Source organism: Saccoglossus kowalevskii, chromosome 18, assembly GCF_978046115.1.
Source record: "Saccoglossus kowalevskii chromosome 18, keSacKowa6.1, whole genome shotgun sequence".
In the NCBI taxonomy this organism is placed as follows: Eukaryota; Metazoa; Hemichordata; class Enteropneusta; family Harrimaniidae; genus Saccoglossus; species Saccoglossus kowalevskii.
The window spans coordinates 5911822-5936887 of record NC_140658.1 but is presented as its reverse complement, the minus strand read 5'-3'; the positions used below and the strand labels follow the sequence as shown (position 1 = coordinate 5936887).

At 31.3% G+C, this 25066-nt stretch overlaps 1 protein-coding gene across 2 annotated transcripts in view; it reads right to left on the bottom strand.

Annotated features, from left to right (window-relative positions):
* Positions 1-25066, bottom strand: part of LOC100372006 (uncharacterized) — a 100312-nt gene that overhangs the window by 52767 nt on the left and 22479 nt on the right. Inside the window, exons 1-2 of one of the 2 annotated variants that reach the window (XM_085492807.1) lie at positions 19530-19922; positions 10354-10392 (exon numbers count right to left, since the gene is read on the bottom strand). The exons of the other annotated variant lie outside the window; for it this stretch is intronic. Of the exons in view, the coding sequence (XP_085348933.1) occupies positions 10354-10392; positions 19530-19831 (341 nt within the window). The 5' untranslated portion in view covers positions 19832-19922. Of the gene's footprint in view, positions 1-10353; positions 10393-19529; positions 19923-25066 lie in introns of those variants that run through there. 2 annotated transcript variants of the gene reach the window in all.

Sequence of the window (25066 nt, the reverse complement as noted above, 5' to 3'; positions counted from 1 at the left end):
TTTTTTTTTATTGACATTTTTATATGGAAGTTAATAAAATGTAGATAACAGATATGTACTTAAATAAATATTAAAATAAATATTTTAATGTACAAACTATAACAGAATATAAATTAAGTATACCCATGGTCAATATATTATAGTAAGTTAATAGTATTATACTAAATTTTATGTATCTATATCTTGAAATAAACTAATAAAATTAAATGATACTAAATAAAATCCTCTAAATAGGGTTTGCCAAATTGTTATTAAAGTCAGTATTTCCCAGTCGGATTCTGGCCTGAAATAGATATTATAAATCCTATCATTTGCCAATTGACAAAAATCGACAAACTGGAAAGTGGGTTAAAATAGACGTGATTACAATTCTCCATATAGGTACTAGTGCTTTATATTTTCATTTTTTGTTTTGTTGTCTACATATTACAATGTATTGTTATTAACTGAGAAAAAATTCAATTAATATTATTGTTATCATAATTTTATATAATTTTGTATTATTAACTGAAAATTGCAACAAAATGCTGTTAACGTAATTCTATATTCTATAAATGTCTGACATTTTATATTATTCTATAATGATACAATATATTCTATTTTAAATTTATGGAATAATGATCTATTACATTCTACATAATTCTAGGCTAGTATAATTTTGTTGAATAATGACAACTTTTGATAAACTGCCATTTTATAAAATCTGTTTCCAATACAATAATAATAGCTGAATAAAGGTTCAAAGGTCATTTTATATACATTTTGTATTAATTTAATTTTCACAAGTAGACAGGTGTTATAAGCAGCCATTGCAAGGGTGTTTCCTTCTTATTCAAGTCTCACACTAAATATAGTCTGCCATTTCCTTCGACTACCAAAGCACATGCACTGTTTACAGTTGCCCGGCAACAGTGACCTTTCTAGGTTGACCTGAGGTCACATAGCATATTCATCATCAGTAAGCAGGCATGACAAATATCATAAAACACCGCTCCTTCGTCAGCACCAGGTAACTTATCAATTTTGTGTAATGTGATTGCGCTCAAATTTTAAATTGGTAAAAGCTGCTAGAACGGATAAATATAAAATATAGGAAATGGTAGTGGGCAGCGTAATAGCCAGAAAATAGAAAGTGCCTGTCTAAAATTTTTTTTATTGAAATGAAAAATAGCAGTTTTAGCCATAGACTTTTTTTCTATTTTTTGTTGATTATTTAGCAATATTTTGTAACTTACAGATAATTTTCAATGAATATTAGACAGGTTTGTAAAGATTTTGCCTGTCAAATGAATTTTTTTACCTGTCTAAAATGTGTAGTGCATGTCTAAAATAGTTCTTGGTAATTATTCAGTTATTTAGGATTGCAATTAACATTAGAGACACCTTCATGAGGTCATTACGAGGATACCTCAAAATATGCATGAAGTCAGTACAGTGAGAGTATCAACTGACACGCAGATCGATGTGACAGAGTACTGTCTGAGTGCATACTTTGAGGTATCCTCATAATAACCTTATTAATATACATCTTTTCCTTCCAAGGATACATCATGGAAATGCCGAAATCCAAAAAATTTAGAACAGAATCAGCGAACTTTGTGTGGAGTCCAGTCAAACCCTGGTGGCAGCCATGCATAATCATTCCATATTTGGAATTCACATTTCCTAATATGGTAGGATGAAAATACCCTGTAAAATACCGCAAAATTACAGAGCGCTGTAATTTATGGCGCTACGTTGACAGATGTATAATAATATATGTTATCAAATATGCCTATAGCTTCCATTCAATTTTGTCAGATAAGAAATACAGTTTTTCTTTGGTGGGATGTGTGTCACATTTGTTTTAGGGCTCAACTTTTTTTATCCAGTAAACAACCGATCAAACTAATGTATAATCTATAATGTGATATCTATAGTTATTTCACCTTATAATGTGATGGGTTCTTCTGTTAGAGAAAACTATAATCTTATAATCTTGGGGCAATGACAGTGATGATTATAATCTTAGGTCAATAATTATGATGATTATAATCTTAGGTCAATAATTATGATGATTATAATCTTAGGTCAATGATTATGATGATTATAATCTTAGGTCAATAATTATGATGATTATAATCTTAGGTCAATTATTATGATGATTATAAATCTTGGGTAAATTATTGCGATGAGTAGAATTTTGGGCCAATGATCATGATGATTATAATCTTAGGTCAATGATTATGATGATTATGATCTTGGGTCAATAATTATGATGATTATAATCTTAGGTCAATGATTATGATGATTATAATCTTAGGTCAATAATTATGATGATTATAATCTTAGGTCAATGATTATGATGATTATAATCTTGGGTCAATGATCATGATGATAATAATTTTGGGTCAATGATTGTGATGATTATAATCTGTATTGCAACATCTCAGATACAGTATTTTGGACCAGTGAAAATTTTACTAGGCCCTACAAACATGGGATTTCAAAAGAATGTCTTAATTCATCAAATGGTAAAAATCCCTAGCAGCAAAATTGAACAGTTTATAGTATTTTCCAAGGGAGGCTCTTTGGCTGACTCCCGCCTCAAGTGTTATGGCGTACCAAGCCACGAGAGGCCGGTAACTAGTAAAGGTTCTGGCATCTTGAAAAGTCAATCATGGTCTCATCCTTTGTTCTATTTACCATGATTACATGATGTCAGCGAATATATAACTGGGACCAACGAAGAGAGGTTCCAAGCCCACTGAGTCATGGCTTGGTTACAAAGAGCGCCCTCAGTCCTAATAAATCATTTCTTCTCCACTATGAAATCATTATTTATAGATGATGATAAATAATCTTATTTTTTTAACCAAGTCCCTGAAGTCAGCAAAAGCATGTTTATTCTTATCAATACAAATTTATAAAGAGAGTTCATTTGAAGTCTGTTTTATACAAATTCAAATAAAACAATTGGATTGGCTAGGAGCAGGCGCCACCCTCCATTCGGTGAGGTGCATCAATCAGACACAAATTAGAAAAATCAACGTCACTACACAATTCTGTGTAAATGTCACTTGAGTTCATAAATATGTAAGTGTATAAATAATTTATAACGTACATAATTTCACAAGTGACAGATTTTTTTGTGAGTGAGGGAAAATAGCAAAATTTGAAAGCATTGCATTTATCTTGTTAATGCCATCAAATTATAAAAATTTCTAGTAGTGAAGAACTAGAGTAGTTACATATCGATTGAATTAATATGTAAATTGTGTTTGCATAGGACCATGTAGAAATATTGGCAGTAGCCAAAGTACATTTCACTATTAATGTAATGCAGAAATAATACATACACACCAAACTATATATGTTACTGTAAAACCAGTTATTTTCAATGACATTTAATTTCGCAATTTTGATGTTTTGAGCATATTCACTGTCTTTTAATTTCATGAATTTGTCAGTTTTATTGTTATTTTACATATTCACATGGATTTAAGTTAGTGGATTTTACTATTCAGTGAAAATAGCGGAATTAAAACCCAGTGAATAATTAATGCATTTACAGTACAATTTTGCAGGATTACTGCATATAATAAATATATTGAATACAATATTGAGCAAAACTGTTAGAAGAACACAGCTATAATGGAGAATTCTAGTCTAGCCATGGTGGTGGCTAGATTATTTTTCCCAGACAATTGTTAAAACAATTACTATTGCCAATTTGTTTAGCCAGATTGCAAACAAGAAGATGATCTTCGTGTTTCAATTAAGAGAAATCACAAATGTTGCAATTGAACTACTATAATGTAACATATTTTTTATATTAGCAATAAGTTTTTCTTGTGCTTATCTTATATTTTTGCCGATGATGACCATGGTATTGACCATCTTATTTTCAATTTGATAGTGATGATGTTTTCTGACCTATGATTGTGATTACTGATCATATTAAAAAGTGACAGTCTGATGGATTTGAGAGAAATTCACAGAACTCATCAGAATACGTTTTGTTTCCATTTTCAATTACTTTGTTTTTATTGTTCATCTATAGAGGGCGGTGTTTAATTTGCTTCAATTTTTTGGGACACACTAATTAAAAACTTTTCAAAGTGAATTTTTTAAATTTCTTTATTCAATATAGGGAAGTTATAAATTTATAAAAAAGCTGCTTTCCTGTGAGGCCCTGTAAAATAAAACTCACATACAGAAAATGTGTTACAAAATAGTATACAAATTAAGTTAAGAATAAAAACAAAATATACCCATATTCACATATAAAGAGGCAATATATTTTTTTTTAAATTGCATTTTAAAATTTGTTAAATTACAAATACTCTGGTAGGACATTCTATAGTTTAGCACTTTGACATTTAAAAGCCTTTTTCATTTATTGAATATATTTTTGACGTTGAAATGCAGAAGCTATCAGTAGTAGCTTACATAGTATATAGCTATGTGACACAAATTTCAAAATTTAAATAATATTTTATAGCATACTTAATTAAATTAATATAATGTATATACAAATAACTATTTTTAGTTAACAATATCTATATGTTTAATTGACCATAACTAAAAGTGATTTCTTTCATGGAATTAAATTATTTTTTTTTAAGAAAGAAAATTATAATAATAGACAATAGAATTAAAATAAACGAGCCAGGAGATATAAATAGAAAATGCATAATTAGTTTACAATTTTAAGAGACAGTCTGAAGTCACGAGAAAGTACCTCATTAGATTCCCCTATCTACAATACAGTTTCATCAATTACTGTCAGTGCATTTTAGATATCTATCTTTAAATGACATAAAAATCAGACAGTATTTTATTTTTAAATCATACATGTAGCATAAAAAGCAATATAATTAGCCAGTCCATTAAAAGATGTATCTGCACTCATATTGCAATCTTTCTCATATATGGAATGAACTACGTCACCAACATTAAACACATTACAAAGTATTGACGTCATATTCAAACACTTTTCTTTGTTAACAGTGGATGCATTATAAGCGAGTGATGGAAATAGAATTCCATCACTAAACAGGAACGTTTACACATCGCAAAATTTTAAAATGTTTTTCATTGGTATATTTGACTGTTATCTTTTATTAAAGTAGTGCTGAAAACGAAAAGAAGAAAATATCTATAATACTAACGTTATCCATAAGTACCACAAAGTATGCATAAAAGCAGTATGGAATGCCATCGACCTCTGCTATACATTGGTTGGTACAGTTGACATGCACATATTACTTTATGGTACATGTATTATCATAATGTAATTATATATAATCCCAAGACAACATAGGTTAACATCATAGTTTTGTATCAATCTTACCAACATACCAAGTACACTGTTTTGTAATTCTTACCGATTGTGATATTTGCCACAATTTGACAGATACTGTGAAATACTTTATTTTCGCTGGAATTTATTTTCGCTGAAAAGACTTTTTGGGTGTTTTGCATAGAATTTATTTTCACTGATTTTTGATGGGTTTAATGTAAAATATAGGAAAAAAGGTATATTCGCTGGATTTTATTTTCACTGAATCATTCCTTCAGCGAAAATAGCGAAAATTAATTCCAAGCGAAAATAAAGTATTCTACAGTACTTTATAATCTCAAACGGTTTGGATTTGGATTGGTGAGTACGTATTATGCATAGACAGATAGAGGAAGCAATTGCCCAATCCGAAAACATGATCTTATATCAACACACTATCAGAATACTGATGATCAGCCCTAACAAAGATTATGCAAGATGAATGCTTCAGTGAATTTTAATGAACTAGTCATAGAATTCTAGTAACCATTGTCATCATCAACGTTTTGAGTGGGATCAGATGTAAAGAGTAGATAGCTTATAAAAGATAATTTCACTCCATATATTGGGACAGTTATGCAGTCAAAGTAGGCAGCCAGTCATGCTAAGTTGACAGCTATGTACCAAAATTAAATAGCACAACAACAAGGTAATTTTCTTCATATTTTGATTATTACAGGTTCGTACCATTAGGCTACAGCAAATCAAATAACAAATTAGAGCCACTGTTCTGGAACCAAAAGTTCGAAATGTCATGGAAAAAAACATTTAGTTTTTTAATGAAAGAATTTTTCTGTGCTTAAAAATTTGGTTCAGTGATAACATCAGGTGTTATTGATATCCTAATACTGTTTGAAAATTTCAAAAAAATTACATTTCATTATTTAAATGCCAGTGCTACAAAATGTATAACAATGGGAATGCCATGTAGCTTCAGTTCCTTCAAGGTGCATAAAAGAGAGTGCAAGAATTTATAAATTATTTTAAATTTCATAATAGCTATAGTTTTAAATATTTACAACCTATAATTGTTATAATCACAAAACTTATGAATTTCTGATTTTTATTCTGACATGATCAAACTCTTATGCATTTGAAAACTTATTAATGCCACCTTGTATTTTTTCAGAAATTATCAGTTTTCGTTTAGCCACAAGCTATTAGAATATTACTGAATGTTCTAATTCCAATCAGTTGCTTTTCTAAGAATAACTGCAACCAAGGGTTATAGTAGGAATATTGACAATTGACATTTTTCGTCCATTTTAAAAAACATGAAGTGCATGTCTGAAAGACAGGCAGTAGACAGATGGCTAAAAAACCTGCTACAGATTGCACTACAATCCATAATTGGGACTCAATCATTGGAACCATTTCAAGCAGACTAAGGTTATTCAAGGGCATATTTCATTAAGTTTATCATTATTCATAGCTCTATCAGAATTGTAATAAATTGTTATAGCTTGCAGCAAGGAAATCTCCCACTGTTACAAACTAAAGTAACATTCAACAAGATTAAACCAAGAATTTATAACAGCATGACTTGATTGGTCAAGTGACTTTTTAGTTTCAATCAATAATCGTCAATCACTATTTCATTGAGAAGGTATAAATTTCAAATTGCTGCTACAGTAGTAGTATTAAAATCCTTTTTTTTTCAACTGATATCAGATTTTGCAGCAATTTCTAAACTGTTATGGAAAAGTTCGAATTATCCCCAAACGGATAAAATAATAGGTGAAATCATCTCTGATTTGATCAATTTGTGTGTTCAGAAAGCTGAAACTGTCAGAGAAATATTATTCATGAGTAAACCAAAAAAGGTATTTGTAACCTTGGCAACTCTCATTTTATGATATTTTTAATAAATTGCGGTAATATTCAAGCTTTGAACTAATACATAGCAGCATCGGATAAAAACCATTGAATACATACATGCATTATATACATGCATTCTATATTCTGACTTATTACTTGAAAATAGAGCAGTGATTACAAGGAAATTTTCTTTGTTAATATGTGTGTGCGATGTCTTTGAGAATTCATTTGATTCCTAATATGTTTTAAATGAATGGCACTCTACCGGACTACTTAACTGTTCATGACAGGCAGGCAGTATATTTGGGGTTACATATTACCTATTGCAAAACTATCAGCATTTTAGCTGGCAATTAAGTCTAAATTGGGTGCAATAAATGGAAAGCATGCAATAAAACAAAAATAATTTGAATGGATTGTTTGTGTGGGCAGTTTTATTGCTAGACTGAATACTTTGATGATGTTTGATGTCACCTTTGACCTTAGGTTGTCAATCAACTGATGTACTGCCAAGATTTGTTATGTACAGTACTTTAGTGTACTTACATATAGGCCGTTGTAGTGTGACGTCATGTGACGTTATGTGATTACATTCTTGCTAACCAGCATGCGAATGTAAGATAACAAATATGCCTCACTGATTATCACCCAATCGGAATCTGCAGTTGTTTTATTGATAGACCAATACATGTATGTTAAAGCGGGAGGGTCTCCACCTGTGCACGCGCGGGAATTGAGGCCCAAGGGACGATAACAACACAAAGGCTCATGGGTAGATTCTTGTTTGTAAAAAACGACATACTATGGCCATCTAACTAAAGCACCACTTTATTATATTCGGGTGTGACTGGTCCCTACCAACCAGTCACATCGCTTTAATACGTATGCGCAAAACATCAACATATCTGACTGTAGTATACAAAATGTATAGTCAAATTTCTGCACAGTACTAGTAGCCAAAATAGTTTTTCCAACTGAAATGTTTGTGCAATTATTTTAATATTTTCAGAGTTAATTTTAGTGTTAACAAACAGACAGAATATGTTATTGTTTGTGAATTTTGGTCAGACTTTTCAAATTTCAATCAAAATTTTGTATAGAAAAAAGCAGATTTTGAACAGATGACAATGACTTTGGCAGTGAAAAGGATACAGAAATTAGCATTTATAAATAGGTGAGTGTTGGTGATTAATTGCCCATTGTCCAAAATGAACAATGAAATTGCGGAAAAATACATAAAATGGTCCAAAATTGTGTACAAAGATGTACAGATATCCAAAGATGGGAATATGCTTGTTTGCATGAATGCAGAGTAAGGTGAAAACGCCAGTGTTAAACTCTATTGCATGCATCATTAGGAATGCACAAGTAATTTACATGTAAAGTACATTGGGACTGCTCAATTGATGGCAACTGTAAGCAGGTGGTGTATTACATGTGTCAGGTAGGTACTGACATGAGCATGATAATAATCTTGCTTAGGCTGCCTATAACTTATAATTTACGATATTGATCAGTACAATGATGCAAGTCTGTTTTATAATATTACCACACATTAAATTCAATACAAGCACATTTGCTGTCAGGGCAACAGAAGACCACACAACCTAGCAGACAAATAAAACTTGGCTTCACAAAGAAACATCTATTTCCTTGCATTCACTATATGATATCAGAAATACGATACTGCATCATTTTTTACAATAAAACCTGTCTAAAATTACATGTAAAAGACATCTCTGTAAAAGTCTATTTGAACAGAATTGAGCTTAGACAACTCAGTTTACTCTTTGCACTGGACTTTAGTTCAGTTTTCAAAGATTTGAACATGAATGATAAAGAAAAAGTTACGACCTTGCAAAAAAAATTGCATTAGCATATCTACGGTACATGCCAATAGACAGTAATAGTAAAATATTAAAATAATTGATATAATTTTGACATTCACCTGTATATATCATTTATTATAGAGTATTCTATACACTACACTACAAAGCCAGTCAGCATGCAGCAACACAGCAAGAGTGGGATACATGCAAGTCATATGGGAGAGTAATGAAACAGTGTGAAAAGAAAATTGCCAATTCAAGTGATAAGAATAATGCTGAAGAAATGTGCAGCTATAATCTCTTCAGCTGTCTGCCAGTAATTGGGAGTCCTACTAGTGATCATTAATACTGTCTGAAACCATACAAAATGTGGTGGATTCAGTGAGTCTCAATATAAATTTGTCTTCATATTATAAATTCCCATACTTTTTTGGCTGAAACTTACATTTTGAATGATTGATCGCCACATCTCAAACCAGACAACATGTTTATGTAAAGCTATTTTTGATTATTTGTTAGCATTTGGACTAGAAGAACTATTTTCTTCCTATATTACAGTATGATATAGCGGTAGTAATTGTAATTTGACAATAGTGTACAGTGCTAACATGATAGTGTGTATCATAGAAAAGTTGAGTGAGTGATACAGGAAAGGGTATTTAAGTACTAATGGATTTAAATCACAGGATTAACAAATGGGATTAAAATCATATAGGAAGTCAACTAGATTATCTTAATTATCTATAATGGTTTGTTCTACACATATTTTACAGTATAACCTAAAACTTGGTCCATGTAGATGCTATCTTGAGACTGACCATAATAGTGTCAGGATTCAAAATTATCAGTAGACAAAGCCCCTACTTTCAACAATTTTAACAGAGTTCTGCCACTACCATTAAAACATCAACCCTTTTCTTTTTAGTCTGAAGAAAAAAACGACAAGCACTGTTTTTTTAAAATGATAAAATTCCTGAAATATTCTGTCACAATTTGATCTAAATATAGGTATATATTGTTTTACGATTGCCCTACCTAAGGCTACTATGTTACAATTGCCACAGGACTACCAGCTTTCAAAACTGGTGGCCAAGCATGCTTTTGAACCCTGAGCACCAACTGAAAAAATTGCATATTATTTCTAAGGTGTATTTAATTAAGTACCGATACTACAAGAATAATACATGGCAGAGTGCAAACTATATATATAAAGGATTCCCATTGAACTAGTACTATCTATATTAAGCAACTACGGTAGATAACATAGTGTAGGAAAAGTTGGGGATTAGGTAAATCTGTAAACTATCACAGGATGAGTATTGGATAAGCAGTATTGGTTGGTTGTTTCATGCGAACATTAACGCAGCACATAGGGATACTTACCATCTAGAAGCTGGCCTGGAAGGATTTATCCCATATTGGCTAGAGATAGCATGGAAAAAGTCAAGAGAGAACAGAGTATTAAATGATAACTAAATTGTTAAGAGATTAGATAAATAGTGTGCATAAAGAATACAGCTATATTTACCCATGATGCATTGCGACAAACAGGATGCGGCACTGAAATGACCTAAGTCTTCAAATGGCTCCCGTCTGCCAAACCAATGTGTTCGAAATTGCATATATAATTACATGCAAATTCTGTCATATTCACATAACTTTTTTCGATGAAAACAACTCATACAACGAAGTAAAGAACAGAATTGTATGAAAAATATTTAAATTATGAATTGTGTTGAAAAAAACATTTCTTAATATTACATCACATGAGCACTATATCATCAAATTGGGATGGGGGATGATACATTATTCAAACATAACTGTATAATACCTGCACCCATCACGAATTTTGATCTAAATAATTCACTTCTAATGTCTTTTGTTGTTTACATTGCAAGGTTAATTATGTTGTTTTTAATGGCTGATACATACTAAAGATTCTCTTAATTGAAACTAGTAAATATAGAAATATACTATTTAATACTAAAATATATAGGCATGATTATTATTGAAATAATGCTTATATCACTTGAGATTACAAAAGTATTAATCGTGACAAACCACCAAATGTTCTTAACCTTTTCACCACCAGACTTTCTCTCCCAAATTTGTTTGCTCTTTTTCTTATATTCTTAAATATTTCTGGAAATGAACGCTAATTTTGGAGCCAACAAGCTAAATTTAAGTCAATTTTCAGTTTTTACTCAAAAAAATTTGGCTATTTTTGTCTCAATCTTCTGAAGGAAAGTGCAGACTATAAACAGGACTAATTTGTGAATTTGTGATTAAAAGAGGGAACTGGTGTTGAAAAGGCTAAATACACTCCAGCAAGTATATTTGACACCAATGGTGGTTATAAACTGTCAAAATTGGTTCAGTTTGTGAGTGGCAACATCTTGTATGAAATAAATGTCATCTTTTTTACAGAAATAAGAGTATTTATAAATATAAACTAATTTTACTTTGGGGCATAGTGGTGATGGTAATAAACAGGCATGTTAACTACAACCAACAAAACCTCAGTCTTCTATGCCAAAATACCCAGCTGTCCAGCTAGCACAGGTTACACATTTAACTGATAGCTACAATTTCTGAAACATATTGCTCTTTACGAGTAATTTGAACAGTTCTATAAGGTTTAATTTCCTATACCTTCACATTAAGAGTTTCCTCAAATAAAGTACCAATACAGATATTTTGTTCAGAATCTGAGTCAGACAGACATGATTGAAATAAATCTGTATCTTTAGCTGAAAGTTAACAATTGTTCACTTTGTGCTAAGACCCCAAAAATAAATGTCCTGTAATTTGTTTTTGGTCAGTGTATAAATAAATTCAAAAAGGGACCCTTGCAACAATTTTGGAAGACCTCAGGACCAGAAATCTTTTTTTTTAAGCCTTAGTATAACACTGTTCACAATAACTTCTTAAAATGTCTTGCTACCTGTCATTTTAGAATTAAAAATATAATTTTAATATTTCAGAACACAAACCAATTTAATAGTTGATTAAAGCAATTGGCAGTGTGCTGTTTTTAAATGTTTTTTAATATATATCCTAAACTTGCACTGGAATATCAAAAATTTCAAGCAACTAGAAACATTAATTTGAATATTTCAGCAATAAACTAGGCTGTTAAACTTCATGACGATATACGTAGCAGGTTTAATTTCAACACAACAATGAATTGATCATTTCAATTAGTATCCATTGTGAATGTGTCAAAAATACTGAACTGTGAATAAAGCATTGATTGGTGAACGAGACAATTGGTCATCATCACTATCATCATCAAATCCACACAAGGAAGCAAACATGATTGTCACGACGTTTCATAATTGCTCAAGATCGCAATGTCATTTTGACAGCACTAGGCTACAAAAGCTAGAACAGATCATTGACAGATTACCAGAGATAGAGAAAGCAATATAAACTAATGGAATGCCTACACAAATGATGGATGTTTTATATTATTCACCAGAAAAGTACAATTTTGACAAAAAATTTCCAACTTTCGCAGTTTTTCTGCCAGACACACAACTACATGTGTTCCAGTCAAAAAAAAAAGGACATTCCAATCAATATATATTTTAACAATTATTATGCATTTCTCTCTACTGCACCATATTGGATGAGGAGAAGGGTCTTTGCCAAGATAATGCGCAAGGCGAAGGCAGACTCACTAGCGTATCAAGACCCTACTCCAAATCTAATATGACCATGTGAGCAATTCATTATTTTTGTTATAAATCACCACCATCAGAATTATACAAATTTAGTTAAATTTTGTTGAAATAAATTTACTTGCGAATGGAGGTTTCCATTATCATATGATAATAAAAAGCTATGACGTCATAAAAAACCTTCAACTTTGATAGTAGTGATGTATAACAGTCAGTGTGCTTGTGCTGAAACCTGAACATTGATTTAATATATTAGACCATACCAAATTTTCTTTTTTAAAACTGTCTCAACTAATATTAGTCACAGATGTATTAAAGTGAATTCACAAGACTTAAGTCTTACCACTATATACATGTATGTATACTAGTACTGTACATGTTAAATTAGTAGCATTATTAAGGTGTATCTATGGTTAAAATGTACAATAAATGAAATGTTTGGTTTATACACACTATTATTTAGAGATGCACTACTAATAGAGCTACAATATACCCATCAAGTTTGAACAAAATCTATCTCAGAAAATCTAATAAACAGTTGTCATCTGAATTGGAATTAATAATCAGCAGCTGAGAACATGTCACTTTATTCAAGCAATTTGGGTTAATCATAGGCTGAGTGTCTGCTTATGCACCTGGGGTATGTTATCCCCTGGATTAACAAATACGTCATGTAAGGAATTGGACATACATGATGATGTGACTGTGTTAAACATTTGTATTTTCCTGCAGCTGTACTTTACTCTAGTTATCACTCTGTTTCTAATCCATCATTAGTAAATGCATTCTATTACTGTAAAGTAATTTATTTTCACTTGAAATTTATTTATTGCTAGTTTTGCTGAAGGAATGAAACAAAAATAAAATCTATTGAAAATATCTTTTTTAATATTTTTCATACAACTCAGCAGAATCATGGAAAATAAATTGTATACATACAACAAATCGGCCAATATGTTTTTTCAGCAAAAATTAATTCTACAAATTTCACAGCAGTTAATTTGTATTGCTTTCACTATTGTTTGTGTCATTTACACTATCAATCAGTCTTTTGTTTTCCATTGTAATATATTTTATTTAACTCTCTGTCATTAGTAAATTTAAATTTATTTTCAAAATTATTCAAAATGATTTAGTAAAAATTACATTTTGATTTAGAAGATGGGAATATTTATTGTTTTGTGTTCTCAATTATCACATTCTAATGCTATAAGGTTCCATATATAAAATTAACGACAAGTTTTACACAAAGTTACCCCATTATTAAGCTGTAAGATTTAGGGACTATAACAATACTGCAGTATCACCACATCACTGTGGTAGGGGATACTGTGACAAGCGGATGTACCAACAAAGTGAGTAATTCAACACTTCACAGATGTCAGGATTACAGCAAGAATAATGTAATTTATTATTTAGTTAGTTAGTTAATATTGGTAAAGAGCTGCTGCTCTATGTGTATAAAGGGAAGATGGCAACCAGATTTCAGTATCACACTCCATGGTGATTTTTCTGGTCAGAGTTTGATATTTTCGATAATCAGAATGCATAAAGTACTTTTTTTGTTGTTGCATACAACCATGATTATTTATATCACTATTAATTTACTAGTTGGGCAAGGTTGGAGCACAGTTTTTGTCTAAAAATTGAGGAGAAGGCAAGTTTTAAACAGCCGTGAAGGTTTTCCCAATGACTGTCAATCAAAGGTTTATTCAAAACAAGTGTTAATTCAAACTATTAGTGACAATACCTTCTTTCATGGCAGACAATGGTGAAATGTTGTTAGCACATAGGCAACACCCCTGATAACATTTATATACATAGTGAATGATGGGTGGGCCATTCAAACTACATTTCCCGTGATGCAGCGGTGAAACCGAAATTACAAACTTGGCAACCCAGCTCAGAATTCTGGTAATGATATATGCTATCAAAAGAATATGGTATCATAGTAGTCATTAGAGTTATAGTAAGAAAATGAAAAACGTCTATCTAAAAACTAAAATGAAAGATTGTAGTCACTATTGCCTGTAGCAGCAGATAGCAGTCTATTTTTTTTGAATAATAAAGGTTATTTTTGTAATTACAGGACATTTTCAATCAAAATTGTACAGGTTTGTTGAAATTTAGCTTATTAAATGAATTTTTTACCTGTCTAAAATGTGGAGTGCCTGTCTAAGCTAAATCAACAGGTAGCTGGCTAAAAGCCTGGTGGGCCTTGGAAAAGCTATTAAATATTAAATACTTATAGACACATTTCATGCAGACACATAAAGGATGTAACTACAAAATGTATTTTTAACTACCGGTATATGAAAGGCTGCATTTTGGTCCACTGGGATGAAAATGATGCTACTGCTAATTACATCAAGCACTACAGTGTACATCAAAGCAGGCGAGTCGTCGCCTGCGCATGCGTAAGAAGGCCATAGCATGTCATTATTGACAAGCAAGCATCTACCTATGAGCCTTGGCATTTTAGCGTGTGTTATCGTCGCTTGGGACTCAATTCCCGTGCGTGCACAGGTAACGACCTTCTCACTTTAAAGTGCTTCTGAATCACTAGTTTGTACTTCAATTCCATTCTGAACTCATTTATTTCTAAATTACATGCCCACCTTCGCAATCTCTGAGAATAAATATTTTCTACAACACATATCAACATTGATTGCATGGTTTAATAATAATGACAGCAATCATGAATATTTAATTTAAACTACAACTAGTTTGACCTTGGTCTGAGCTGGGGCAGGTGATGATGAGAAATAAAGAGGAAATAATACTATAATAATACTATTCATAAACAGTCTACGCTATAACCATCATTTATCAAGTTTGAAAAAAATTTATCCATGATTCTCAGAGAAAATACAGCAGATGGACAAATGGGTAAATGTAAATATGAAGAGAATGACGTTTAATACTCAATTTCAGTTTAATTTTCTTTAATTTGTTTATATCAACATACAGTGTAGTCGTGATAAGGTTCAATTTTTACCTCTCATTAGAAGGCAATTTTAAAGCTATAAGTCTTACAAGATTATAAGCAATTCCAAAGACCAGAAAGCTGCAGGACCTCAATCGCAAGTGTTCAGTGTTTTATAAACCAGTGACAAATGACTGGCTTATTCAATGTTTCCATTACTTTCTACATATTGTACATAATTAAAGAACATGCAAGATGGGCATATATGTTCAAACTTTTGACAAAAAAAAAATCTGACAAACAACATTTTTATTTTGTCTGGCCTAATCTGAACAAATCTAGGCAAATCAAATTGTACAAAGTGTGTTTCCAGTTAAAAACACAAATGAATTGATGTTTGAATAGGTATTAACACTTTCCAAAGAAATTCCACATGAAAATATTGTTGTCCAAAAATGTTTGTGCATTTACATGTGTAGCCCTTATTTATGAATGCAAGACAAATTCTTAGTGACAAAAATTTGGGTACTACATGCTTGTTACTGAGTAGTATTTTATTGGACTATGTGATATTGTTTTCATCGGTGTCACAGTGTGTAACAAGTTTTCTTATTTGATTGCCTTAAAATAAAAGTGGTTGTCAGGGACAACCAGACAACTTCCAGATTCAATCCATGGATAAAATTGTGTAAAATACATGAATTGTTTAATTATAGCAGTACGTTTGTTCACACCAAAATACTTAATTCATCCCTGCCCTATATATTATTTTAAATGATAGAATTTTCAAAATACAAATACATTGTAATGGCAATGGATCACTAGACCATATTGCTTTGTATATTTATTGACAACCATCTACAAGATGAATGTACTAAAAGATGCTTTGTAAATGTGAACTTGCTTTTAATTGTCGTTTTGAATTGATAATCGTTCACAATGTTAAGGTAAAACACTAATCAATATTATAATCTATATAATCCACAGGATTAAGTTTTTACACTCCTCCCTTCACCTAACTAGATGGTATATATATATATACTCGAGAAGGGGGGGGGGGTTCTCATTTTTTTTTCAAATCTACATCGTAAGTAGTTGTCAAGTTCAAAAATAGTGTAACACAGCAAAAATTCAGGTATATTATTTGAAATCATGACTGAAGTGTGACCTTCAGCTGTCAGACATAAGGCATATTAACTACTGTTACAGTTACCGTAATATTTTATGATTCAAAGCAAGTTGTATTGAAAAGAAAGACAATATAAAGGGATGAAAATAACAAAATTCATTTTTATGTTTGAAACATTTGTATTAGTATGGCATTTTATCAGAATTGTTATCAATGTGTTATTACATTATATGGTTTTTAATTCTGATTATACAAACTATCTGGTAACTTTTTAGACCTGTAATTTCCATGAAACGATATTACCCTAACCCTCCTGCCATTTGTGACAGCACTAATACACAAACTATTTCATCATGTTACTGTTACTTGTTTTCCAAGTATATATAAAATAATTTAATAAATAAATTAGAGTTACAATTATTTTCAACACTTATTAATTATTGATTCCATGCTTAATCTTAATACAATTAGAATGTCAGAAAAATAATCTTACTTCCTTTATGTTCAAAACTGTCATTTTTAGCACTACTGGTATTTTAAAATAATATTGGGATTATATTTATTATGAATTAATAATTAAATAATTGAAACTATTCACTGAAACAATAACACTGTACATTTTCTATGATGCTTTCATTAAAGAAGAGACAGCTTATCTTTTGCTTGGTGATATGGTCTGTAAAAAGTAGTATTTGGTTATTGACATAAATTTCTAATGTTACAACTTTACAAAATAATGTCACACATTTCTAATGAGACATTTTACTGTTATAATGAGAAGGTTCAGATTGAATTGAAGAGTATATTGTCATTTTATTTACCCTTTCATTATTATGAATTCAAGTCAAAACGAAAAAAGAAATTGAAAACAAAAACTGGGGTTATCTGGTAACTTTTTGAGAAAAGACTTCAAAATGTCATGAACAATTGACTGAAGTTTATTGGAGATGCTCTTCTAATAGAGCAAATACAGTACATATTTATTTAAATTTAATATCAACTTATCACCTGATTATGTTTATGGAGCTCATGTTCTTGGAATGACAGATATATATATAGCTACAATCCCAAGTGAGTTCTGAAGCGAAAAATTTGATCAATTTAACATGTCATGGATCATTTGGACTGCATGGACAGATGAAAACATTTGTCTTCTTTTGTTTTTTATGTTATGTTTTGTTTTTTTATGTTATGTTGTGAAATTGAATTTACTTTATTTTATTATATCGGTAATTATTTTTTTTTCTATCTAATACTCTTGTGCTCATCAGTAGCATACCTCCTCAACTGGCAATGTGTGACTTATAGGTACAAGTTGTCAAAGAAGTACTGAGAATGAACACACAATATTATCAACTCTTATTTCAATACTTAAATTAGTACACTATTCTTACAATGGTAAAAGAAATTACCACAACATCTCTATAGTAAGCACACTATACAACATTTAGATAAGCCTTAGTGTAGGGTACTGGTGTATTACACTTCAAGTGTAATAGTTTTGTCATAGAAATGTCATTTTTTAACTGCATATAAGGAACTAGGGGGTTTTGGTTAAGTTTCAGCATGGTTTGGGGTTTGAACCATATTGTTAATAATACAATTATTTACCAGCGTAATATTCAAAATGGCGACGTCTAACAAACTCCACACCCCTGTTGTACACGAATGCCCTACAAACCAATCTTTTGTCACTGTGAACTTGCCAGAATCATATCACCACAGAGACTCACCGACGCAAGTGAGAATGAAAATGCATTCTCACTTACGGTATGAAAGTGACAAAATTCTGGCAATCCTTCTCTATAGTAAAATTATCATGGTGATTCTGATCTATCCTCAGGCATTTTAGATGAAACTTTAGAAACCATTAGAAAAAAACAACTATTTAGTAAATGCTCAATTTACCGCAGACAGAGACATAGAGGAAAATTTCACTTTAATTCATGAATAGAACTGCACATGGAAAATCACGTTTGGAATAAAACATTTTTAACGCATCAAATAACAGCCATTCAAGCACTTTCGATCTATGACCACTGATGTGTTATTTATTTTAAATGCATACCTTTCTCATTCACATAGGCATAGAAAATATGCGTTGAATAAAAGATAAACTGTTAATGTGACCTCAGTTTTACCTGGGAATTGTTAAGTGCGTTTATGAAAACGGGATGTATTGATTTCCGTCGTATAAAATAGTGCTTATCAAACTGGGTTATTATTTGACATTGTAACTAAGTTACACTGAAATCATGCAAAAATAATACATTTAGCTGAATTTGAATACATGTACATGTATCTATGGTAGCGCAAAATGGCTCACAATTCACTGCCTTTCATATTGCTGAATGTTAAGCATTCACACCATTTTAATTTTATTTTGCTACGTAATTGCCTAGAAGTTCAAATATTTGAGATTTGATATATTGACACAGCAGTGAATCAGTGATAGAAATCTGACCATGTATGTATAAAATAGAATATGTTAAAAACGGAAATATCTATGAGAATTTTTTATAAGCTCAGATCGAACAAAAAATAAAATACTGTAATATTTCACACCAAATATGAGACATTGAATATAAATGATAAAATGATCTCAAGTGTCTTTTACATAGTTACCAGATTATCTGTATAATATGTGAGGCGGGGGCACGAAAGAATATAGCTTTTACTAAGGAGTTAATGCAGTGTACAATGTACATATGAAAACAGATAAGTTTTAAAGTATTTTGAAAGTGATGTCAAGTGCTCAATAATATATCCAACATTTCATTTATCATTTTTGATCAAAATTAAAATAGAATGAAATAATTACCATTCAGCAACAGCACTTCTCAATCTTCCAAGCGGTCTTCCCTTGATATACATTTTAATGCGTGGTTTCTCACCAGGTGAAATGTTTGGTGATGAGTGCGGCCTCTCCAGTCCGAGACTGGTATGCGGCCGAGAATCAGTTTTGTTGTTATCGTTATTGTTATTTGGATCAAACATTTGTTTACGCCTTTCCCGGTGGCGGGATGAGATACGATAGAGAACTGAGCTGGCCATGATGTCAGCAGTGGTCACAGTAGTTGCCATGATAGATCCAACAGTTGAATTCAGATATATTTCCCGCATTAAGCAGATCAAACGTGGATCTGAAATCAGTCACTGCAAACTCGCACAGAGCGAAAGGATTAATGCAGCATTCCTCTATTATAATCATGGTCAGCATTTAATGAGGACCTCAACAAAGTTCAAAGCTTCAGACAATAAACACCTTGCTCCCGTTCGCAGCTAATAAAAACGCTATTATCTAGAGTTCTTCTCTCAATGTACAGATACGAGTGAAAGTCTATGTGTACATCAATGAACACATAACAATACAATACAATGCATTGTGATATACATTACCCAGCAGACGAGGTTAACTTGTAAAACCTCATGTTGTAGTAAAAAATTTGACGACCGGCTTTTGAGAGTCCATGCGTTCTCAGTTGGGTGATCTTAACAACAGCACATGTCAGTCAACAGCGGTAAGCTCAGCTGCCTCACACAGGTGTTCCTCAATATGTATTCGCAACTACATCTCTGAAGAATCACAGCGTTTACAGTAATTAATTAAGTCATTCACCGAATAAAACAACAGTTTGGCTGCATTTACAATTCAACTACACACACTCTCTGTACGGATGCCCCAGTAACAGCGTAGTGTAAACAAGCCAGCTGATGGTGACTTAGAAATTAAATTACTTGTAACAGAATATATTATTCATAATGTTATAGGAAGGTTAGATTCCTAGTGAGGGGTGGACTGGCACCAGCAATTAAAACTGTGTCTGACTATACTAATTTCCAGTCACCACGACACAGTAATATACTAATATGCAAAGTAGACTTAGTAATAAAATATTAATAAGCAGTTCTCAATTGGCTGTATGTGTATTTATTTAATGCATGGTCAGCATGGATGTTTTATACGAGAATTGCCTGACAGCTGTAGTTTCATATAAAATTGCAAATTCTAGATTCCACTTCATCGCAGAGCAATCAAATAACATTAGAGTTCATATAGCATCTTAACTTTTCAAAATCGCCATAAATAATATCAGCAAATATGGCAGCCAGCATGCAGGTGCATGTGCCACCACAATGAGTTCACTTGCTTACCGGTACTAGCAGTTTGGTTATTAAAGAGCACCGGGTGGCTACTGTGAGTTATGTAGTCTGAAAGACTGTAGCTTCCTGAAGCTGTTAAAACTTGTGATGCGCAATACTCGATGCTGTATCTCACAGCAACCCTTTAATTATCATTAGGGTAGATTTTAGAGTAATTGATAGCTACAACAGGTTTACATTTGTAGATTACAGTGGGACAATAGATATTTAGGTGGTATATACAAGTCTTAATTTGAGTTTAGATTACATAATGATGACCAATAGTCAGCATGTCTACCTATTCATCCAACATAAAACTCTCCTAAATACGTTTATCACAGTACAGCGCTGAGCAGATCACTTCACTTGGTGGCATGGCAACGTTTTGAGAAACTGACATAACTGGAATTGGTGAACTGAGTCGACATGTCTAAATACAAAAGCTTTCCAGCGTTAACTGTAATGCAATTAAGATGAAGTGTCTGTAACTCCCAATAAAGCAGTACACGTATAACAACGTCAAAGAATTACAGGTGCATATCATTTATTGTAATTGCAGAGTCGGCTTTCTAGTGTAATTGTTTAATCACCATCACAAACACAATCTACACAAGACGTACGGGACACAAGAATTCCTTTTTACGCTCACGATTAATGGAATGAAAATCATTTCCTTAACAGAGAAGGCAACGTCAGGTCAATATAACTTGTAAATAAAGGAGTTGTCATGGTTACATGGCTTTTAATTGCGGAATAACTCTCGCGAAAATGCGACTAAGAATAGAACAAAAGATTCTAATGAAAAGACTAATTACGTGAGATGTACCATCCATTTCAGGATTGCTATTATATTTGTTACTATTTAATGTTCATCACAGTTGGCTTCCCATACGTTGCTTCACTCTCCTAATATTTCTCTGGCTTAGAAAAACAAGTTTCCCGCTGGTTTGCATATAATGCAGCTACAAGGGAGGTCACTCATTTGGAGACAAATAAAGGTAGTGAGTTAAGTTGTAGTTACCATAGTTCACAAATCTTCTTTTTTCCTCACTTAGTATTTGCACAATTGTGCACCAAATCTGTACACTAAAATCAATTTGTTAATATTCGAATATTTCGAGTAACACTAATTTTAGCTACAGCTGAATATAAGTAAGATTAAAATTTCTCTTATGTCTGTAGTTCCGATAGTATTTTTATTATAAGTGAGAAAATTTGTTAAGATTTTGAAATATTTGTTACACCTACATCCAAATATTAAAATGCAAGGATTAAATCATTCAGTTATCTTTAATTTTTAAGAATGTTTATTAGAATTTTTTTATTATTAGTTTAAAATGTTTGTATTGAACTGCCAATTTTTTTGAGTACCATTTATATCTGAACACGATATTATGAATAATTTTGAATACATTATTATTCATAAGGTCTGAACAGATTCCTGGCAGTAAAACATTAAAGTTGATAGTATTTAAAGGGTGGTGGTCGACTTGCAGCCAATGTTTGAATTTTGTATAAGTGCCAACAAAATGCATTTATAAAGTGCATTGATTGAAATCACAGTTTTTTTACTTATACTGACACAAAAATTTATATAAAAATACAATACAAATAAAATGAAATTATTGTTTATACGCACAGGCTGTTCCAATCATATTCTACCACCTATTTAATTACAATAAGGAACACCAAGTTTTTTTCACTTGCAAATTAAGAAGAGCTTTTTGCATATTGGCTACCAAGTCCTAACACCATTTGCCAATTAGAGAATTTCTTCTCTCGGTATGGCAAACCTAAAATGCTGACATAAAAAAAGTACACAGACGCATAGGTATGATATATAACACTTTCAATAAACTGTTTAATTAATTATGATTAATTAATTTATATGTCAAGGAAAAAAGGTTGATGAGATACTTTTATTAATGATTTTCCTTTGTCTGCAAGATGAAAAGCTTAATTGGCAATCCACAATCATTTCCACTTCCTGACACTAGAGGGTGCACAGACATTCTTGGGACTGCTTTATTTTGCGCAAATGAAAGATTTTCATGAATGAAAAATATGAAGTAATTCTATTGATTGATATATTTTATGATATAATGCTAATCATTACAAAAAATCTCATATTAGTAAAAGTAAGACTATATAGAAATGTGATACTGACTGACTGACTGGCTTGCTGGCAAAATAGAAACAAATATTATTCTCTTTTTCTAAACATTATTATTATTATCCATGTTTTTATTTACAGTCAATGCACAGATTAATGTTTACTTTTAATAACAAGCATAGTTGTCGACAACCATGCTGTTTCTGCTCCAATGGGTTGATTCATTGTAATTAAAATATCATAATGGGAAAATATGTTTTAACTAAATTAAATAAAAATAAAAATAAAAATAACTGTACCTGTATAAACATGACAATATTGCATTTAATAAAATATCTTTTCACTATGAAAAAAGAGAAAACACAACACAATTATTTACAGAAATTAGGATCATTAATTTATACAATGTGTACTGTTTTAAATGCATGTTTTCATGCGTATAATCAATCGTGAATTGTTAAATTTCTGTTGCCAGAACTGTTTGTGAGAAATTTCAATATAGTCACTGTGACTAAGAAAAGTTCTATGATGCATAATTTCAGATTTGAACTTAATTCTGAGGACACCCAATTTCATGGTAAAATTTTCTAAAAATGTTTTTGACTCATTGAAATTGAAATATTTGATTATTTTAAATTGAATGCAGACATTCATGTGTGGCATCTTGGCAATCATCTCAGTGCCTTTCATGAATTCTCAGCCTAGTTGTCCACATCAATATAACTTTACTAAAGGACAGATGGAGTCTGAGGATGACATGGAATTCAAACCTCCTGAAGTAAACATATTTAAATTTAATCTGTATTATGTAGTGTAACAGAGCGTTATATTTTGTAATTATATTTAGATAAAAAATTGTTTAATAAATATAAATTCCAAGTTATATCTTATTTTTTTTTAGATTTTCCATTTCCACTCATCCTTTTGTTATCCTTAAGACCTTGAGAATTTGTAATATTCTGAGACTCATTGATAAACATTTATTTGGGTCTTGAGACCATAATGTGAAATATTATACATGATGGTGCATGTCTCAATCTAATGTTAAGTTGCTGTCTGTCTATCTTGTATGTAAACATTTTAATTTGTAATGTTTCTCAATATTTGATAACAGTGCATTATTTTGTTTTGTTCTTTTCTTGACAGAACCCACTGCTCATCAACAGGTGGCTATACCATGGTGACACTTACAAGAAAAACATGAAATTTTGGTCATGGTTCATTTTAGAAATGACATTTTCCATCAATTAATGAGTTATGCCAGCATAATCAATCAGCCAGCCATAGTTAATACCGGATGTAACAATGACATGCATATATTATTACATGGTATATACAATGTTGGTTGAAACATTGGAATTGTATCACTAAAATGTGGTCCAGAGAAAAGTCTAGCTAAGAAAAATAACACAGACAGACTGAAACCAATAGTAGTTAATATATACAGTATTTGGCTTAGGTAACTTAAGTGATGCATCCATTTGAACACCAAGGTCAACTTTGGTTACCATTCACAAATTCTTGTTTCAGAAAATTTCAAAATATTGATCAAGACCTGTAGCAAATGATCAAAACAATTATAGAAAATAATAAAACAAATAGATGAAATATTGCACCAAAATGTTGGCAAAAATACTCCCATGGTCTTATATGACAGAAGTACTCAAGCATTAAAATGACACAATATTTAATAATAATTTTCATTTAACCATACATTGATATTTTGAATATTTTCGCTTGGAATTAATTTTTTGCTATTTTCGCTGAAGGTATGATTCAGTGAAAATAAAATCCAGGGAATATACCGTTGTTCCTTATAGTTTACATTCAATTCACCAAAAATCAGTGAAAATAAACTCCATACAAAACACTCAAAAAGTCTATTCCAGCTAAAATAAAGTATTTTACAGTAAACGGCTTATTTTGGTCATATATATGGTACCAAATTGACATCTATGATTACTACTGTGATGATGACATTTCAAACTTCACCAAAAAAACCTGTACATCGATCCATGCATGTACGCATGATTATATATGGATACAGTTTCAGTTAAAATAAACAACAATTTTGGCATATGTTCACGTTGACAGCAGTGTGC